Source organism: Sorex fumeus, unplaced genomic scaffold (genome assembly GCF_029834395.1).
Source record: "Sorex fumeus unplaced genomic scaffold, SorFum_2.1 ptg000098l, whole genome shotgun sequence".
Classification (NCBI taxonomy): Eukaryota; Metazoa; Chordata; class Mammalia; order Eulipotyphla; family Soricidae; genus Sorex; species Sorex fumeus.
In genome coordinates this window covers 22162827-22182508 of record NW_026606155.1, presented here as the reverse complement: position 1 = coordinate 22182508, position 19682 = coordinate 22162827, and the positions used below count along the sequence as shown (strand labels likewise).

At 45.9% G+C, this 19682-nt stretch overlaps 2 protein-coding genes across 5 annotated transcripts in view; one reads left to right on the top strand and one right to left on the bottom strand.

Annotated features, from left to right (window-relative positions):
• Positions 1–253: 253 nt before the first annotated feature.
• COQ6 (coenzyme Q6, monooxygenase) lies at positions 254–12800 on the top strand. Its single transcript, XM_056133700.1, has 12 exons — positions 254–434; positions 2023–2157; positions 5117–5175; positions 6093–6216; positions 7543–7673; positions 8542–8649; positions 8731–8793; positions 8991–9098; positions 10721–10923; positions 11002–11117; positions 11271–11437; positions 12666–12800. Exons 1-12 carry the CDS (start codon positions 272–274, stop codon positions 12693–12695), a joined length of 1407 nt encoding a protein of 468 aa, XP_055989675.1. The 5' UTR covers positions 254–271; the 3' UTR covers positions 12696–12800.
• A 3957-nt stretch (positions 12801–16757) lies between these two features.
• ENTPD5 (ectonucleoside triphosphate diphosphohydrolase 5 (inactive)) overlaps positions 16758–19682 on the bottom strand; it is a 30211-nt gene continuing 27286 nt past the window's right edge. For all 4 annotated transcript variants that reach the window (XM_056133703.1, XM_056133705.1, XM_056133702.1 and 1 more), the window contains exon 15: positions 16758–17395. In XM_056133703.1, coding sequence (XP_055989678.1) covers positions 17309–17395 — 87 coding nt within the window. In that variant the 3' untranslated portion in view covers positions 16758–17308. The remainder of the gene's footprint in view (positions 17396–19682) is intronic.

The following is a 19682-nucleotide window of genomic DNA, read 5'->3' as shown; positions in this document are numbered from 1 at the left end:
TGAGTGGGAGGTGCGAACGACGCATGTCTGAGCCCCGCCCCTTTCTAGTTCTGGATTCTGATTGGCTGTAGGCCTACGTGCGAACTAGTTCCCGCCCACGGCACGCTTTAATTCATTCCGCCCAGGGAGGCAAGGGCCAATATGTGATTGGCCCATGGCCTTTGCGCATGGTCTTTCCGGTGAGAAGCCGTGGCCGCCGCGGCGAGGGATTGGAGGACTCTGCTCCGGAAGTGCTAGCTCGCAGGCAGCGGGCTCGGCACCTGTCCGCACCATGGCGGCTCGCGGGGCTGTGTGTCGGTGGGGTGCTGCCGCGGCCGCTACTCGTCGGGGGCTGCTCTGCTCCCGAAGGGGCTTCAGCGCTTCGGCAGACACTGTGTACGATGTAGTGGTGTCGGGCGGAGGCCTGGTGGGAGCCGCCATGGCCTGTGCCTTGGGTAAGCGCCCCTCCAGCCCAGTAGTGGCGGGCAGCCGGGCAGTGGAGCGCGTGGGGACCGTGGGCGCGTCGGCACCGATTAATCAGAGTCAGCGTTGCGGATCACGTAATCCTTTTCCAGTCCTCAGCAGCCTCAGGGGAAGCGTTTGCACCTTTCTTGATCCATTGGGTCAAAAGTGGGAGGGGCCTTAGGAATCATTCTGCGTGACTTTAGAAACCGTACCCTTCGATTATTAAAAAAATTTTTTTTTTTTACTCTTTGGTTATTTCTTAATGGGCACCGTTAGAAAACAGCGGACAGTATTGTTCTTTGGGCTAGGCATTTTTGCTTTTAAAAGTTTATTTGAGGGGCCGGAGCAGTTGTGCAATGGGCAGGGCACTTGCCTTACCCGCGGCTGACCCCAGTTCATTCCCCAGACCTGCCAGCGATGATCCCCGAGCTCAGAACCAGGAGTGAGCAAACCCTGAGCACTGCAGGGTGTCCCCAAAAACCAAAAGGAAAAAAAAAGAAAGAAAAGAACTCCTAGGAGTTGTTCAGAATTAAAGACTTACAGGCAGAATGGAGCAGAAACAAGGGAGTTTTTCGCATTTAGCCCTTTCCTTCTCTTTTAGTCATCTTCCTGTTCAACTAATTGCAGTTTGAAATTATGTGCTGGTAGTTGCTTCTGTATAAACGTAGACTTTCCCCCTCGTCTTTATTACCCTAACCATACTATGGAACAGCTATTTTACCTAGCATTTTTATGGTGTAAACTATGTGGGGGGCAGGGCTGGGTAGTGCAGTCAATTTATTTTTGTAAATAAGGGTCACCCCATCAGACATCAGGAACCTCCTGGTCATTCCGAGCCTGGGAAAGTTGGGGAGTGGGGCAGGTGTGTGGTCATGGTGACCAAATTTGGGGCCTCCCATGCTAGGCTATTGGCACACTCTCCCCAGCGCGAATTCATTATTACTGTTTTTTGCATGAGGAGGATGAAGTTTTGTCCCTGGTGTTTCACAAACCCTAATTCTTTATCTTTTTATTTTATCTCGAGGCTTCGGTTTTGAACAGGATTTGTAATTTTTAGTACCTTAACACTTTGAAGACTAGAAATATCTGGTATGTCAGCCCTCCAGCATGCCTTTTAGGCTATGCTCTTCCCTTTGTAGTGTGTTCTGTTGCCTCCTGGTAGGCTTTGCCTTTACTTAAACTATTTTGTCCAGGGCAGGTATTTATGGTCTGAAAAAAAGCCTAACTGTTCTACAGGGTGGTTTGAAATGGCATTGTGTGTCCTTATTATTTGTTTGCAAATTGTATCCTGAGTACTAAAGGATTAGGTCATGTGGTGCTTTCTGAAAATGAGAATGAACCGGTTCTGTTCAGGGCAGGGGTAAAGTTTGGGATAGAAAAATGTGAAATATGGTGGTGGGAAGGTGTAATATTGGTAGGATTGGTGTTTGAATATTAAATGTAGTCAAATATTGTGAACTACTTTATAAAAATAAGTTAAAAAAATAAAAATAAATTTCTTTGGAAAAAAAGAAAATGGGAATGTGCGAAAAAAAATATTCTGGTTTTCCTTTAAAAATATGTGTTTGTTCTTTCAAGGATATGATCCTCACTTTCGTGACAAGAAAATCCTGTTGCTAGAAGCAGGCCCCAAAAGAGTTTTGGAGAAATTGCCAGAAACTTACAGCAACAGGGTCAGCTCCATTTCCCCAGGTTCTGCAACCCTTCTCAGTAGTAAGTAGAAGATTGTCTCTCTTTCTTTTTTGTGGTTTTTCAACATGTCCCAAGGACAGTCCCCAGAGAGTCTAGAGAGGAAGGAACTCCCTGAGATGTGTCATGGTTAGTAGTCAATGGAGAATGCAGACCCCTGAAATGTTTATATTGTTTGTTTTTGTTTTTTCAATTTTTTATTGAATATTGTGCAAATTGTATCCTGAATACTAAAGGATTAAGACAAACTTGCAGGCTATCGAATGTAGCCTGCCCACAGGGCAGAGTCTAGCAAACTCCCCGTGGCGTACCAAATATGCCAAATACCAGTAACAATGATGGGTCTCATTCTCCTAAAGAGCCCTGAATATAATCTCAGGGCTAGGATGAAAGGGACGTTACTGGGGCCTGCTCGAGGCAATCGACGAATAACAGGATGAATGAATGAATTGAATATTATGAGATTGACCATTACAAAACTGTTTATGATTGGGTTTTAGACATACAATGATCCAATACCCATCCCTCCACAAGTGTATATTTCCTACCACTAATGTTCCCTATTTCACTCCCACCGTCCCCCTAACCCCCTCCCCAGCCTGCATCCATGGCAGGCATTTTTATTTTTTCTTTCTCTCTCCTTTTATGCATTATGGTTTGCAACACCTCTTTGTACTAAGAGGTCACTGTGTTTGTCCAGGGCATTCAGTATTTTTATTGGAAAGGTAAGGTTGGAATAGGTTGTTTTTTTTTTTAACTGTATGGCTGGAGCGATAGCACAGCGGGTAGGGCGTTCGCCTTACACGCGGCCAACATGGCCGACCTGAGTTCGATTCCTCCGCCCCTCTCGGAGAGCCCGGCAAGCTACCGAGAGTGTTTGATATGCCAGACACAGTAACAACAAAGTCTCCAATGGAGACGTTACTGGGCCCGCTCGAGCAAATCGACGATCAACGGGAGGGCCTTTAGGGCTGGAGCGCTAGCACAGCTGGTAGGGCGTTCGCCTTACACGCGGCCAACATGGCCGACCCGAGTTCGATTCCTCCGCCCCTCTCGGAGAGCCCGGCAAGCTACCGAGAGTGTTCGATATGCCAGACACAGTAACAACAAAGTCTCCAATGGAGACGTTACTGGGCCCGCTCGAGCAAATCGACGATCAACGGGAGGGCCTTTAGGGCTGGAGCGCTAGCACAGCTGGTAGGGCGTTCGCCTTACACGCGGCCAACATGGCCGACCCGAGTTCGATTCCTCCGCCCCTCTCGGAGAGCCCGGCAAGCTACCGAGAGTGTTCGATATGCCAGACACAGTAACAACAAAGTCTCCAATGGAGACGTTACTGGGCCCGCTCGAGCAAATCGACGATCAACGGGAGGGCCTTTAGGGCTGGAGCGCTAGCACAGCTGGTAGGGCGTTCGCCTTACACGCGGCCAACATGGCCGACCCGAGTTCGATTCCTCCGCCCCTCTCGGAGAGCCCGGCAAGCTACCGAGAGTGTTCGATATGCCAGACACAGTAACAACAAAGTCTCCAATGGAGACGTTACTGGGCCCGCTCGAGCAAATCGACGATCAACGGGAGGGCCTTTAGGGCTGGAGCGCTAGCACAGCTGGAAGGGCGTTCGCCTTACACGCGGCCAACATGGCCGACCCGAGTTCGATTCCTCCGCCCCTCTCGGAGAGCCCGGCAAGCTACCGAGAGTATTCGATATGCCAGACACAGTAACAACAAAGTCTCCAATGGAGACGTTACTGGGCCCGCTCGAGCAAATCGACGATCAACGGGAGGGCCTTTACCTTTACCTTTTACCTTTAACTGTATGGCAGCTTTGAAGTGTGGATGTGACTGCTGAGGCTTCTGAAACTACAGGGAGATGGGGGGGTGGTAGCCCATCCTGAGACAGAGTCCAGCTGGGGGCATGGTGGCAATGTTGAATTGTGGAAGCAGGCGGCTACCGGTAGGGCTCTGCTTGGTGGCCACCAGGCTGACTTGCTTCCTTCTCATTTACCCTGGTCTGTTCACCCTTGTGTGGGTCTGAGATTAACTGTGGCTTTTGATCTCTTTCGAGATTTTTTTTTTTTTGCGGGGGGGGGGCTCACCCCCAGCACTCAGGAATTACTCCTGGTGGTGCTCAGGGCACCATATGGGATGCTGGGAATCAAATCTGGGTCGGCCGCATGCAAGGCAAACGCCCTACCCCCTGTGCTATCACTCCAGCCCCTCTTTTGAGATTTATGGGTCTCTGAAGCCGGGCGATAAATGAGCTTGGATAGATGAGCTGGAGGTGGTTTGTGAGTATGGCTCCCATGTACCTAAGTTTTGGCTGTTGAATTTCTTGGGAAACTTAATCCGGAGTTGTTGGGGTTTGGCCAGAGGCACAGTGACAATTTTGAGTTATCAGGAAGCCTGACGGTATTATCAGGCTGCTGGTGCACTCGCCCTGCAGGTACAGGTTAACCTGCTGGCGGCACCGCACCCCCCCCCCCCCATCTTGGCCAAATGTTAGTCTGTCAGGACACCTATCTAAAGGCACTTCATTTAAAATTAAACTCTTCCATACACCAGCTCTACACCATTTCATTTTTCACTAACAGTACTAGCTACTGCCTACACATTGGTTATCTGTTTGGCTATTGTCTATTCTCAAGCATGCAGATCAGCTGCAGAAAGTCAGGAACGTAATATGTCCTTGTAAACTTTCATAGCGCAGTAAAGTAAAAGCAATATGACCTCGTTTTTTCTTTTTTTGTTTCCCCTACTTGAATGTTATGTGACCTTTTTCCCAAAAGCTGGGTGTTTATTTTCTCCCCCTGCTCCTATGCTGTTTTATAAACTGACTGAAGAAAGGAGTAGGGCAGCTGCTGTTACCAAGTAGAAAAGTGGGAAGTATTTTTCTTTTATTGGAGAAATTGACCTCTTTCTTCTATAGCTGGGGGTACGGAGCCCAAAAGACTATGTGGTCACTGCACTGTGGCTTCTCTTGCAGGTTTTGGTGCCTGGGACCACATCTGCAGTATGAGATGCAGAGCCTTCCGGCGGATGCAGGTGCTCCCTCTGTCTCTTGATCCTGGTTTATCTTGTGTTACACTGTTGGCATCCACACGCTCTGATTGTCCACTGACATGGGAAGAATCCCAGCTCACGCTCAGCCCCAGGAGTGCAGGGAAGCATTCCCAAGAGGATTTTCCTTTCTCCTTGTAGTGTCTGCCGGAGGGGCAGGCAAACTGGTTTTCTACTTGTAGTTTTTTTTTTTGAAGCAGACCCTTTTCAAGGCTTAGTGGGGGGGAGGGGGGACAGGCAGGGCTGCCACTCCTAGGTCCACTCAGCCACATGAGGAGCCCCACGCTGGCACTGCTGGTCAGAGGCAGCTAGCCCGATGCCATGAGCAGAAACGCAGACTCTGAGGCTTTGAGTCCTCATTGCCTTTGGCCCCTTCATGGGCTCCCGGAGCTTAAACTGAAGGCTCCCCGGATTTTGCCTAGAACTTTGTGTTTGAGAATAGCACATTCACTTGCATAGTTAGCGCTGACCTGCAGTTTCTCACTGGTTTTTGTCACCAGGTCTTTGTGGGTCAGTCTCTCAGTCTGCCGGTCATGCTGTGTCCCCTGGCCCCCCTCTAGGGTCACCTGGTCATCTTGCAGCTCCTCCTTTCCTGGGCAGGGCTAAACATGTTCTTGGTGACTGCTGCTTGTTCTGGCTCACAACCTGTTTCTTGGAAGTCTCCACCTCTCCTCGTCTCTGAGCTGCTAAAAATGCTGCTTGGCCTCGGCCTGGGTCACCATGGTGCCCCTCTTAGTGCCCTGTCACTGTGTCCCAGTTACGCTCAGCCATGGGGGGATTGGGGGGGGGCGATCCATCCACATTGTGACTACCTGCTGCTGTCACTTGGCGCAGCAACACTTCGGACTGTAGCTGCGTGTCCTGTCCGTGGGATGATGCAAACTCTCCCACGGTGTTTCCAGGTGTGGGATGCCTGCTCCGAGGCCCTGATACTGTTCGACAAAGAAAACTTGGATGACATGGGCTACATAGTGGAGAACGACGTCATCCTGCACGCTCTCACCAGGCAACTGGAGGCCGTGTCAGGTGTGTGGGGGAGCCCCTGCCTGCCTTCCCCTTTTGTAGAGAGGTGCTACTGCTTTCAGTGAGTTCAGAAGAAGGGAGTCCTGTGAAGTCTGAATGTCCACCACAAAAAATGTCTTATTAGCAACTCAGGCTTTGTGTTTCAAACTTTATTTGGTGTGATTTTTTTCCCCCCTTTGGCTAGGGGTATGGGGGGCTGTTGGTCAGACCTGGGGATTATCGGGGGTTACTCCTGGCTCTGCACTCAGGAATTGCTCCTGGCAGTGCTCAGAGGAACATATGGGTGCTGGGGATCGAGCCCAGGTTGGCCACGTGCAAGGCAAACACCCTACCCGCTGTACTATCACTCCAGCCCTATTTTTTTTTCTTGTATTACAAAATTCACCCATTTGAAGTGTGCAGCTCATTGATTGTAAATACTCACATATTCCCACACTTTTTAGTCTAAAAGCACATGAAAGCACGCCTCTGGTGACACTAGAGGAGAACAAACAGCAGGAGGAGGAGTGCATTGCCTGGTACAGGCTTAAAATTCCATGAAAGCATGAATGTTTGGGAATTGGGGCCAGAGCAGTAGTACAGAAGGTGGGGCACTTGCCTTGCATGAAGCTGACCCGGAGTAGTTCCCAAACCTGGATTCGTTTCCCAGCATTCCATATGGTTCCCCCACCATACCAGGCGTGATTCCTGGGTTAGAGTCAGGGTAGCCCTTGAGTGCTGCGAAGAGTGGCCCAAAAGCAAGCAAACTAAAAAGATATTTGGAATCTTACACGAATTATCCCTTCAGTTACTTACCAGCCTACAGACTTTTTTTTTTTTTAAATATGACCTATATGTGGCAGTATTTGGGGTATACATGGCACCAGGGATCAAACTCAGGATCTTGTACATCCTAGCTGTGTGCTGTACTTCTCCATGGTTAACTTTTAGATTTTGCCTTGTTTAGGGGTAATTGATGGGTTGGAGCGATAGCACAGCGGGTAGGGCGTTTGCCTTGCACGCAGCCCACTCAGGCTGACCTGGATTTGATTCTTCCACTCCTCTTGGAGAGCCCGGCAAGCTACCAAGATATCCCGCCCGCACAGCAAAGCCTGGCAAACTACCTGTGATGTATTCGATGTGCCAAACACAGTAACAAGTCTCACAATGCAGACGTTACTGCATTGTGAGACCGCTTGAACAAAACGATGAACAACGGGAGGACAGAGCTACAGTGCAGTGCAGTGCTAAATGACAGCTACGACCTTGTTTTAGTTTAGTTAGAGCTTTTCCCTCAGCTTATGTCAGTTGCTTTTCTAACAATTTGCTTTTCTGTTCTGACCTCTCTAGACCGAGTAACAGTTCTCTACCGGAGCAAAGCAGTCGGCTACACCTGGCCCTGTCCGTTGACTATGGCAGACTCTAGCCCATGGGTTCTCATTACCCTAGATGACGGCAGCACGCTCCAGGCCAAATTGTTGGTAGTTGAAGAGTCTTTATTTTGTTTGGGTTTTGCTTATCCTAGATTTTAGGGCCTTCAGTTTCAGAGCAAAATCGTTATTTAATTTTAGGCAAGGTTTCTAATTACACACACCCCTAAAGCGATCTCCAGTTGTTTTACTGGTACCTGAACGATAGTACAGAAGGTAAGGCGCTGGTCTCGCAGGTGATCAGGCCAGGTTTGAGCCCTGGCATCCCATACGGTCTCCTGATCACTGCTAGGAGTAATTCCTGCGTGCAGAGCCAGGAGTAACACTGGGCATTGCTGGGTATGGCCCAAAAACTTTTTTTTTTTCATTCTTTAAAGATGATTTGTAATCCTGTGCTGGAAGAAACCCCATGGGTCATCTTAGTCAATGAAGACTGAGTGGCCTCTTTGGGCCTGTAGAAATAGCAGAAATTGTTCTTTTCCCTCTTGGGGGGTCCTGTGCTTGCTGTCTTATTGGCATCTCCGTTTTCTCTCTCCCTGCTTAGCCATCCTTTTACATAGTAGTACTCCCAACCTGAGATCAGGAGCCATTCAGCTATCGGGCCTGCCTCATTCTGCACCATTCCTTAAGGCTGTGTAGTTCAGCTGTCAAGAAAAACTGATCGACTTTAACCTGTGGTTAGATGTTCTGTTTATTCTGTTTATTAAGAGGTGTAAGACTGGAGAGATAGATGGTACACTGGGATAGGTGCTTTCCTTGCAAGTTCCATCCCCGGTACTACAGATGGTCCCCCGGGCTTCTTCAAGAGTGATCCCTGAGCACAGAGCCAGAGTAAGACCTGAGCAGAGCTAGGTCACAAGGTATGGGCCCAAAGAATAAAAGAGGTTGTAAGACTTAGCAGAAACTTGTCTGTCTGCAGATTGGTGCAGACGGTCACAACTCGGAAGTACGGCGGGCTGCAGGAATCCAGAATATTAGCTGGAACTACGATCAGTCTGCTGTTGTGGCGACTCTGCATCTGTCAGAGGTGAGAGCCTGCACCCATCACAGGGACACTGCTCATGTCTCATCCTCAGATGTGTTTCTCACCAGCTTCTCTCTGTTGTAGGCCACGGAAAACAATGTCGCTTGGCAGAGATTTCTTCCCTCCGGGCCCATTGCTCTCCTCCCGGTAGGCAGCCCTGCTGGCCCGTCTTGTTCAGATATGGCCGACCTTTCTCTTAGGCCTTCACTTTCTGCCAAGCCTTTATTTTTTGGCTTCAAGGAAATACTCAGGCTTGTTTGGCTCCTCCTCTCATCTCACTGGATTCTTGAAAGGCCCCAGTGAATGTTTTGGTCCTGAGTTTGGACGTTCTTCCTTTGAAACAGCTCTCAGACACCTTGAGCTCCTTGGTTTGGTCCACATCCCACGCACACGCAGCAGAGCTGGTCAGCATGGAGGAGGAAGAGTTTGTAGATGCCATTAACTCGGCCTTTGTGAGTATCACTGTCTTCCGCTGACGTATTGTGAGAGAGGCAGCTTTGACTAAGACGGAATAACCAAGCAGCTGTCTCCTTTTAACTATAAACTGGGCCTGCTGATAGCACAGGGTAAAGGCACTTACCTTGCATGCGATCTCCACCACTGCATATGGTCTTCTGAGCACAACCATCTATGGGCCCCCTCCTCCATCCCCCTACCCCGAAAACAAAAAAACACCCCAAAAGACTAACTATACATATGATCTGGAGAAGGGCCTTCAGGGAAATGCAGAACGAGTGAATAACTGCTTCTTGGAGGATTGGGGGCTGCTGTTCTGCTGACTCAAATAGTTACATGGGTGGTGGTTAGCATTAGCCCTATTTTGTGCTATCGTTCTAATGATTTTAAATGAGAGAATTTATGGAAAATGCTTGGAGCTTACTAGGTATGAGTGCTCAGTTATCAGTAATAATTTTATTTGTGGAGTAGACACAGCTGCTAGGTAATTTGGGCATCCGTGTCTCTGGAGCATAAATGCCATATTCATTTAAATACATTAGTAATGACTAGTTAGTACTCACTGAGTGTACTTTTAGTATATGCCAGGTGCAGGTGTTACAAATATGTTTATATCCTTAATTCAGTAAACCTTTAGGCTAGGTACTACTGTTAGGCTTCTTGAGAGAGGGCACCCTGTAACCTGCCTGGGCTCTGAAATGCGCTGGCCCCTATACCAGTGCCTGTACCTTCCAGATCAGCTGCTGCACTAGTGATTTCTCACTGGTGTATGATGAAGAATTTCAGCCCCTTGCTCTAGATGGGTCGGACCTGAACATACTAAAGCAACTCCAGAAACGCCACCCTCCCTGGGTTGCCTGTCACCTGTCCATGTGCATGACTTTACGCTGCATCATTCAGTTGCAATTACAAGGGCCTTCTGTAAGAAGACTCTGAGCTGCAAATAGTGGGACAGACCCTACAGACAGTGGGGAGCCTTTCCTTGGGTGGGTAGTGTGTGTGTGTGTGTGTGTGTGTGTGTGTGTGTCCGTGAGAGTGGAAAATCCAAGGGCTGGAAGGCAGTGCAATTTGGCTTGATTATAAAACCCTTGGGGATGGGTGGTAAATTGACCCCGCATTTGTTTTTTGTTTGGGAGCTTGTCACTTGTGGTCCATGTCATTTTAAGCATGTTACATTCAGGCATGACAATTGACACAGGATTTTTCTTGTGGGCCGTAGGCATAGTACAGTGGGCAGGGCGCTTGCCTTGCATGTGGTTGACCCTGGTTTGATTCCAGGAATCCCATACTGTCCATCAAGCACCGCCAGGAGTAATCCCTGAGCATGACCAGAGGTGGCCCACCCTCCAAAAATTTCTTTGTTGAATTTCTTTTTTGTTTTTGTTTTTTGGGTCACACCTGGCAATGCATAGGGGTTACTCCTGGTTTTGCACTCAGGTATTACTCCTGGCGGTGCGCGGGGAACCATATGGGATGCTGGGAATTGAACCTGGGTCAGCCATGGGCAAGGAAAACGCACTACCCGCTGTACTATCGCTCCAGCCCCTTTGTTGAACTTTTGACTCTTAGTCACTGATAGAATTTTTACACTGTTATATTTGTGGCTGATACTTCTCAGTGGAGCGATGCTAACCACACAGACTTCGTTGACTCAGTGAGCACCTTGCTGCAGTCTACGATTGCCTTTCTGAAGCCTACCAAGGTCTCTGCACGCCAGCTGCCCCCAAGCGTAGCCAGGGTGGATGCCCAGAGCCGAGTACTGTTCCCCCTTGGATTGGGACACGCTGCTGAGTATGTGCGGCCTCGCCTCGCACTCATTGGGTAAGAGTAAGGGCCAGGCTGTGCATTCCCTTCTCACTCAGCTGCTGGAGGCGGCACCTGGACTTTGCTTTCCCACAGGGACGCAGCCCACCGAGTACATCCGCTGGCAGGACAAGGGGTCAACATGGGCTTTGGGGATATCTCCAGTTTGGTTCATCACCTCAGTGCTGCAGCCTTCAATGGGAAAGACTTAGGTAAGGGGCCAGGGCCCTTAGAGGAGTATCCAGAGGTCAGATGGTTCCGGAATCAGGCCCTCTACAGTCAGACGTGAACATAAATATATCTGGGACACTAGGAAAGAAAACGTTACAGTTGGGTAGGAGTGTAACCCTCACTCTTCCTTCCAGGCTCTATGAGCCACCTCACACGTTATGAAACAGACCGGCAGCGTCACAACACTGCTCTTCTCGCTGCCACCGACCTGCTCAAAAGGCTGTATTCCACCAAGGCCACTCCGCTGGTGCTGCTCCGGTCGTGGGGCCTGCAGGCAACGAATGCAGTATCTCCCCTCAAGGTAAGATAGCGCTGCCTCCTCAGACCTTGAATGACTTGCCAGTGACTCCTAATTTCTCTTATTTATTTTTCCTTTTCATTCTATAACCAGTGCTCATTGGAGTCACAGACTTTGTGTTCATGCACATCTTATTTTTGGTTGTCGTGCCTGCTTGGGTCATACACTTTTGCTTGTGCAGTTTGTTGCTGTACCACTGCTGTGGTCATATTGGCATGTGGGAGTGATGCAAAGGATCAAATTTACACCTGCAAGGCTGGCACCATATTGCTAGTGTTAGGTGGCCAGAGATCTTGGTGGAGCCTCCAAAGTGGCCACTAGCCTGAGCTCAGCTGCCAGCTGAGACACACAAAGACAGGACAGATTATTTCAAGGTTTTATTCACACACCAAACCACACTCATACAAGGGACTCAGCAAGGGCATTCATACAAGGAACTCAATGCTAAGAGCACTAATAAAAGGGATTCAGTGCTAAGGGCACTCATACAAGGGATTCAGCGCTGAGGGTTCACAAGCCTAAGACTTGGAATTCTGAGCACTAGAGACTCAGCACTGAGGGTTTGCAAGCCTGAGAGACTTGGAACCCCAATCGCCCCCCGGGAGAGGATTTTAAGCCCTATGCCTTCCTGCCTACATGCCTGGGTGCATGCCAGCATGTCTGGGTGCCCCCTGCCAGGTGCATTCCCACACACAGCCTTGAGCAAGTGGGAGGGTACAGAAGCGAAACAGAGCGGTTAACACAACTTTTTACATTTACTTGAATCATCCTTGTTTTCTGTGGTCAGATATCTCGGTGTGTATGTCCATGCCCTTGGGGGGGTCTGGCATGTTTTCTTACTAGGTCGTAAACTTATGACCCTACGGCACAAAATGGAGTCCTAGTGGTTCTTTAACTGAGAAATGGTCTAAATAAAGTAATAAAGTAACTAAAAAATGGTCTAAATAAATGGTCTAAATAAATGGTTTAAATAAATAAAGTTTTTAAATAGCAAATTGACACTTCAACATTTCTTTTGTTTTGGGGCCATACCCTGTGGCTCTAGGCTTGGTGTTCTGTACATAGCGGTCTTCTGGGATTGAACCTGAGCCTCGCGTGTAAAACATGTTCGTCAGCTCTTTCAACTATTCTTCTGACCATGCTTCAGTCACTTTGAAATTTTTAAATCTTTTATTCCCCTTCCCTGGTACTTCAGTGTCCTGGTATCAACTTTGTTTCATTTTTCCCCCAGGAACAGATTATGGCCTTTGCAAGCAAATGAATGCTTCTGTGGAGATGACTTTGATGAAAAATCAACATTCTTTTCCACGATGTCACATATTTTCAATAACACCTTTTCATATTTAATAAATGGACATTAGAATTTTCCAGTCTTCTCTTCTTACTGCGCATTTGTGGCTCTGATAATGAACAATAACTTTTTGTGAGGAGGGATCAGTCAAACCAAGAAAAAAACTCCAAAGAAAGACTGTGATTTGGTTGAAAAGAGCTTTTTATTACTAAAACAAAAATGGCTGAGGTACTGTCTCATTTATTTTTCACTTGTTAACAACTTAGTGAACGGGAGTTATACAATTTGTATTTTAATGCTGGTAATAAATTTATAGTTTCAAAAATAATTATAAATATTCAACTTATTCATATTTGTTAGAGTTGCTGTTTTAGAACTATAAATGTTAAAATGCAGATTAAATATAAATTGTTTGAATCTCCAGGTGCACTGAGCTTTCTGAAAAGAAAGCCACAATGTATTAATGCTATTTATTACTTTGTCATCACAGCACCATATTTGTTTTACTTACGGTTTCTCTCTGAGACATACACTCTGTTCAGTAATAAAATAAATAATTTAATTGCACAGGTTTACAAGTCTCTGGAACCAGGTCAAAGGGGGAAAATTCTAGCAGCAGAATGTGTTCATGTTTAATGGCAAACTAATGGCCAGGTGGGGAGGGTGTTTTAAAAAGCTCACTTCACAGTACCAGAGATGACTCTTGAAATTTTTTTTATTCATTAGATTTGTGGACTAGAAAAAATATCTTTTCAAAAAGTCTGATTTAAATTCTGTTCTCTCTCTCTCTCCCTTCCTCTCTCTCTATATATATTTACACACACACACACACACACACACACACACACTCGGTTCATGGACTACACCTAGTTTATGACCCAGACCTGACCATGCTCAGGGAACCATATGTGGTGCTAGGGATTGAATTAGGGTCAGCAGCATGCAAGGCAACTGCTTAAAACCCCTGTTACTCTCTCTCTGGCCCTCAAATTTCTAGGAATAATTTTCGAAGCAAGAAAAATTTTTAATAGAGGGGAGATTTTCAGGCAACTGCAGATTTATAAGCTACTGGAATTTAAAAAAATGACAGTGTCACAAACCATCCTGGCATCTCTGGAAAGATGTGCTCAGTTAACAAACAGTATGGCAGCTACTGTGAAAAGCTGTGTGCCAACTGGCAGAGTCCACAGTCCAACTGTAGGAGAAGAGGCCATCTTCACAAAAAATGGAAAGACAGGCCCAGTTAGGAGCATGTAGCCTGTTCCAGGAGTATGCAAACCAAATCAAGCAAGGCAGGAACTTTAAGGCACACCGTGCAAGGAGAAATAACCCATGAATCTTTTTCACACGACAATTAGAACATACAAACAACATCCACAATATACCAGGCCATGTCCTCAGCTTAAGAAATAATATAAACATTTACAGAAAAGAAACTTTACTGGCAATTATTAGAGTCTAGTACCCCTAAAGAAGATCTAAAAGGGGTAGGACAATCTCCTCAGAAAACAATTCTCATTGCAATTTCTCCTATAATAGATAAATTGGTTAATTCTTTTTTTTTAAAATCAATATCAGTACATACAGATACTGCATACAGGTGCATTTCTGGAGTAAGAGTGTATTAGTTGAAGAGTCCTGAAGGTCTGTGGAGTGACCGACAGAATCTGCTAAACAGTTCCTGGCCCTTGCTTATGAGCTCCAGATGTGCTATTTGAGAACCAGGAGCAGTCAGGCTGAAGGAAATGTTAGTGAACACAGTTTACCTCCGGGGAAAACAATTCGGCTTCTACTAAAGGAAGCTATTTCTCCCTAGACATGGAACAAGGTTTAGCGTGTGATGACTTTTTTGATCGTCTAGAAGTCATAATATATATGTTGAAAGAAAGGCCATAAATAACTTGGAAGTTTTTTAGAAGCAGAAAAACTGTAAAGAAAGCATTCAAGCAGAACTAAGACTCCTGAGCAGACAAGTGGGTTTCAGCTATGAGGAATTTAACATTCATATAGTTACCAAATGGGATGAGATGCCTAGAAAGAAACTAAGGATGATGTTAATAACCTTTGCAATGGGCAAAAGTCTGGAATAGATCCTTGGGCCATTTCCAACTCGGAAGATTCTATTATTATGTTGTATGGGGCAGGGGGGGCTGGAGCAATAGCACAGAGGGTAGGGCATATGCCTTGCACGTGGCCAACCCGGGTTCGATTCCTCCACCCCTCTTGGAGAGCCTAGCAAGCTACTGAGAATATCTTGCCCGTATGGCAAAGCCTGGCAAGCTACTGTGACGTATTCGATATGCCAAAAACAGTAACAACAAGTCTCACAATTTGTTTTGAGACATTACTGGTGCCTGCTTGAGCAAATCAATGAACAACAGGAGGACAGTGCTACAGTGCTATGGGGCAGGGCAGTGGGTACCACAACTTGCAGTACTCAGGAATCATTCCCAGCAGGTCAAGGGAACATATGGGGGTGCCGGGGAGTATCATGAGGATTCTTATCGAGTTAAAAAGAAAATCTATCTTGGGGCTGGAGTGAGAATACAGCAGGCAGGGCGTTTGCCTTGCATGTGCCCGACCTAGGTTCGATCCCCAGAACCCCATATGATCCCCCAAGCACCGCCAGGCGTAATTCCTGTGCATTGCTGGGTGTGACCTAAAAAGCCAAAACAAAACAAAACAAAACAAAACCCTTACATTTAATTAAAATGATGAAACCTAAGGACTGAGAGAGTAGCTCGATGACAGAGCTCTATCCTAGTATTTGTGAGGTTCTGGGTTTGATCCTAGATACTACCAAAAACCCCGCAAAAAACAAATAAAAACCACAAAACTCCTAAAACTAGGGGGGATGAGAAAATAGAAGACACCTAGTTCAGATGTTACATATTGACTAAGTGGAACAACAACAACAACAAACAAACAAAAAAATCAGAATTCCAAAACTAAGTTTCTCTAGGAATGAGTGTGGGGGCCAGATATGATAACACCGATCTATATGAGAGCTGAGAGAGAAGAGAATCTATTGTGAGAGCTGCAAGTACGGGGAGACAAAACTGGAAACAAGTCAAAAATATGAAACCAAGGCAAGCCAGACTACAGGATGATCTTAGCTCTGTGAATGTTTGGGCTTGGGTATGTGGACCAAGAAGCAGAAGATGGTCATAAAAAAAAGCACACGATATTTTAGGGAAAATAATCACAAGAGCTCCAAGAAAGAAAATCCATTATTCTAATAAGGATCAAAATGACCAATGTGTCATCAAAGGGTATGAGAACCCCTGACATTAGACAATTAAGACATTAGCGAAAATGAGCAGGGGCTACACAGGAAGGAAAGAGACTGTTACAAACTGAATAAAAAGGCAAACTAAAAGGGACTGTTACAAAAATTGAAATCTTTGAACAGCACAGCCATAGATCTCTTCACAGACCAAGCTATGTAAGGTACAGTTTGTAGAAAGGGCTGAGGATGACACTTCACTATCAATACATTAGCCTGAAGGAAGTACTGGAGCTAAAATACACACAGAGACTGCAATGAGGTGACTAAGTGTTCATTAGTCCCAGGATTTTTTTTTTTTTTGTCAATTTGGGTCAAGATGGCTGTGTATAAGGTAAACACCCTACCCACTGTATTATCGCTCCAGTACCCTAGTCCCAGGATTGACTAATAAACCGGTGAGAAGGTAGATTTATATGAGAGTCAAACTCTCCAAAACACATCCCAGATACTGGCACGCCACCTTCTTTGGGGGGGGGAGGAGAGGGGGAGGCACACCCAGTGATGATCAGGGGCTACTCCCGGCTCTGCATTCAGGAATCACTCTTGGTGGTGCTCAGGGACCACTCATGGGATGCCGGTGAGCAAAACTTACTTTGTGCAAGGCAGCTGTTGAACTATCCTCTAGCCTCCGTGCCTCTGCCCTTAAGGCTGGGATCTGTCTGCTTCGGAGCTGCTCTCTAGCCTGCTAACTTAGTTGGTTGGCTGAAGCTAGCACAAAGCAGTATGACAAATTTCAGACATGGTACCTTTTTGTTCCCTTGAATTACACATGAAAAAGCAAAACCAGGTAAGTTTCTCTTTTGCAAAAGGGTGGTGGGTAGAAAGAACGGTGAGGTGGAAAGTGTATGAGAAAAACAAGTCTAAAATCAGTAGCTATGGGATTACAACCAGTTCATTTAGTGTGAAAGAGGACAATTCAAATGTTCAAAGGAATGAGGCACTAAGTTGAAATGAGATTTTCTTTGGTTCCCAGGGTCTGTCCCTGGGCCCTCCAGGTTAATTCCACAGCCCACAGCGATTCTTTCTGGTTCCCAGTGAGAGAGGAATCTCAACTATTTAGACTCTAGTGCCAGCTCTAGACACAAGAGTAATGACATAACAGTTCACATTTGATGTGTAAAATTAATAAAATCCAAAGGGCAAGACCCATTGACAAAGCCCATCGACAAAGCTGATGAAGTCAACTGGGTTCCAGTCAAGGCAGCTTCCCAAGGCTGGCTAGAATGTGATGGGGTCTTCGCTCCTCCCCTGACAAAGGCAGCAGCAAACGTGGCCTCTGAGGAAGGGTGTGGCCTCAATGTGTCATGCCCAAAGACTGCAGCAGGTGAAAAGTCGCCCCCAAGGCCCAGCCCGTTTCTATATTGTTCACCTTCTTTGTGAGCTGTTAGGGAAGAAACAAACAGTTCACATTTTCATCCAATTTTCAACATTAGCAACCAGGACACAGACAATATCTGCAAAGATAATCCATGGGCAAATCAAAATTTGGATACTCCATTCACTCTGTTTCTTTCCTACCTTGTCCTACTGGACTCATATGGACTTCTTCATTTGTTTTCATTTTGGGGACACAACCAGCAGTGCTCAGGGGCTCCCCCTGCCTACACTCAGGAATTACTCTTAGTGGTCCTTGGGGGACCGTATGGGATGCCAGGGATCGAACTGGAGTTGGCTGTATGCGAGGGAAGCTCCCGACCCCCTGTATTCTGATTCCTCACACCAACTATTTGATCTCTATATTTTTGGCTCAGGACATGCTTTCACTCAGACTTTATAAACAAATTTCTAGGCAGGCAAGTTTCTTTTTAATCCTAAAACCAAGTATTATATTCTGCTTTCTAAATCACCTAGTTTTCAAAAGGCAACTTATGATGGAATATTAATGGACAGAACTGGGAAGAGGCATTTAGAGAAAGAAAAGATTAAAATCTCAATTAATTCATACTTCATAAGCAACTGCTTCGTCTCAAGCACAAATAACCAACCAAGATACTAAAGACATTCTAGGTCAATTTGTGCCTCAATTAGTACAATAATCTTGGGTAAAAAATTTAAAGCCTATTTTCTCAAAACAAGGGGATTAGATTAGAGTTCATCAAATTATTTTCTTTAGAATTCAACAGGTTTCTTGAATGTGTTTCAAAAGAAAAAAGGAAAGCCAACATGTGAAGGCATTTCAGCTCCCCAACCTCTACCTCTACCAGACTTTAGTCTCAGTTTTACTGGCATTCTATCTATCTGCTGACGATGCTACCATTACATACAAACATTCTATATGAACATTTATAAAATGTTAGAATGGATTAAATTTTGTTTCTAACGTCTTGTAACAATAGTTTTCTGTTAAATTGATGAAACCTTATTCTGCCAACAACTCAGAAGAATACATACTTCATGACCTTGAGCTTTAATCAGAGACACGTGAATTAAATGGGAGTACTCCTCAGCAAATGTCCTTCCTCTGCCCTCAGGACTGCACTAGCAGACTAGGTATATTGTCTATCCCAGACTGCTATATTATTTACTGAGGAAATCCTCCAAGTAGTGCTCACAGGACTCAGGAACCACTCTTGATGACACTTGGCCAACCAAGCTGCACAGCTCAATGCTAGGACCCTATGCAATGCAGAGCTGCCTGAGTCGGGCTCGCTGCGGACCACAGGTGTACAAGGGCATGCTTGGCAGCCTCCAGAGGCATACTCGGTGGTATTCGAGGGGTCATGTGGTGCCAGCATGTGATTGCAGGTAACCACTTAACTATCTCCCAGATTCTCTACTCCTGATTAAAACTCTTTTTTTTTTTTTGAGGGGGAATTTTTGGCCACACCCGCAGTGCTCAAGGGTTTCTCCTGACTCTGTAGTCAAGAATTATTCCTGGGGACCATATGAGGTGCTAGGGATAAAACCTGGTTGGCCACATGCAAGTCAAATAACCTATCCACTGTACTCGTTTCTCTGCTGCCATTAAAATAAAAACTAAAAGGATGTCAGTATTGGAAATGGCAGAAATAGTCCTTTGATTCCTTGGTTAATATTGAGGCCTAAGCAGAAGAAATTGGTTAAGGGTTTAAGAATGATTTTTGGGCCACTCCTAGTGGTGTTCTATGCTCAAGGATCACTTTTAGAGGGTTCAGGGAACCATATGGAATTCTGAGGATTGAAACAAGGTTGGCCACTTTAAAGTTAAGTATCCTACTCGCTGCACTATCACTCCAGCCCTTAAGATGACTTCTTTTACCTACAAATTTATCCCCAACTGGTACAAAATGTCTACTCAAACAGTAATACCGATCATGGACTTACTAAATGCCAAACACTGCATGTCGTATGCATTATCTCAATTTTCACAATACCATGTTTGTGTTTTGGATGAAGAATCTTAAAATTTGATAGGGGAATCAAATAGCACAAGTTGCAATTAATAGGCTTATAGAATTTGAACCTAATTCAGATCTGATGGCCAATCAAAAGCATGCATTAAAATGAGCCTACTGGCAACTAATGCTTCTGTGTTAAGTAGGGCAAATGGCAATATTCTTGGTAGATACACTTTAACTTCTAGTGTCTTAGTACAGATGAATTTGTGAATTTGTGTAACAGAAACTGAGCAACACAAAATCATCGGGAACTGAGGCAACAGGAAAGGGAAATGTCATTAAGGAAGGTGG

What these genes read in the sequence shown, in the direction of transcription:
- COQ6 (XM_056133700.1), top strand. Translation starts at nt 272, where the DNA reads ATGGCGGCTCGCGGGGCTGTGTGTCGGTGGGGTGCTGCCGCGGCCGCT. An exon ending in CGCCATGGCCTGTGCCTTGG is followed by an intron (nt 435 to 2,022) that starts GTAAGCGCCCCT and finishes TGTTCTTTCAAG; the next exon opens with GATATGATCCTCACTTTCGT. An exon ending in GAGCCTTCCGGCGGATGCAG is followed by an intron (nt 5,176 to 6,092) that starts GTGCTCCCTCTG and finishes CGGTGTTTCCAG; the next exon opens with GTGTGGGATGCCTGCTCCGA.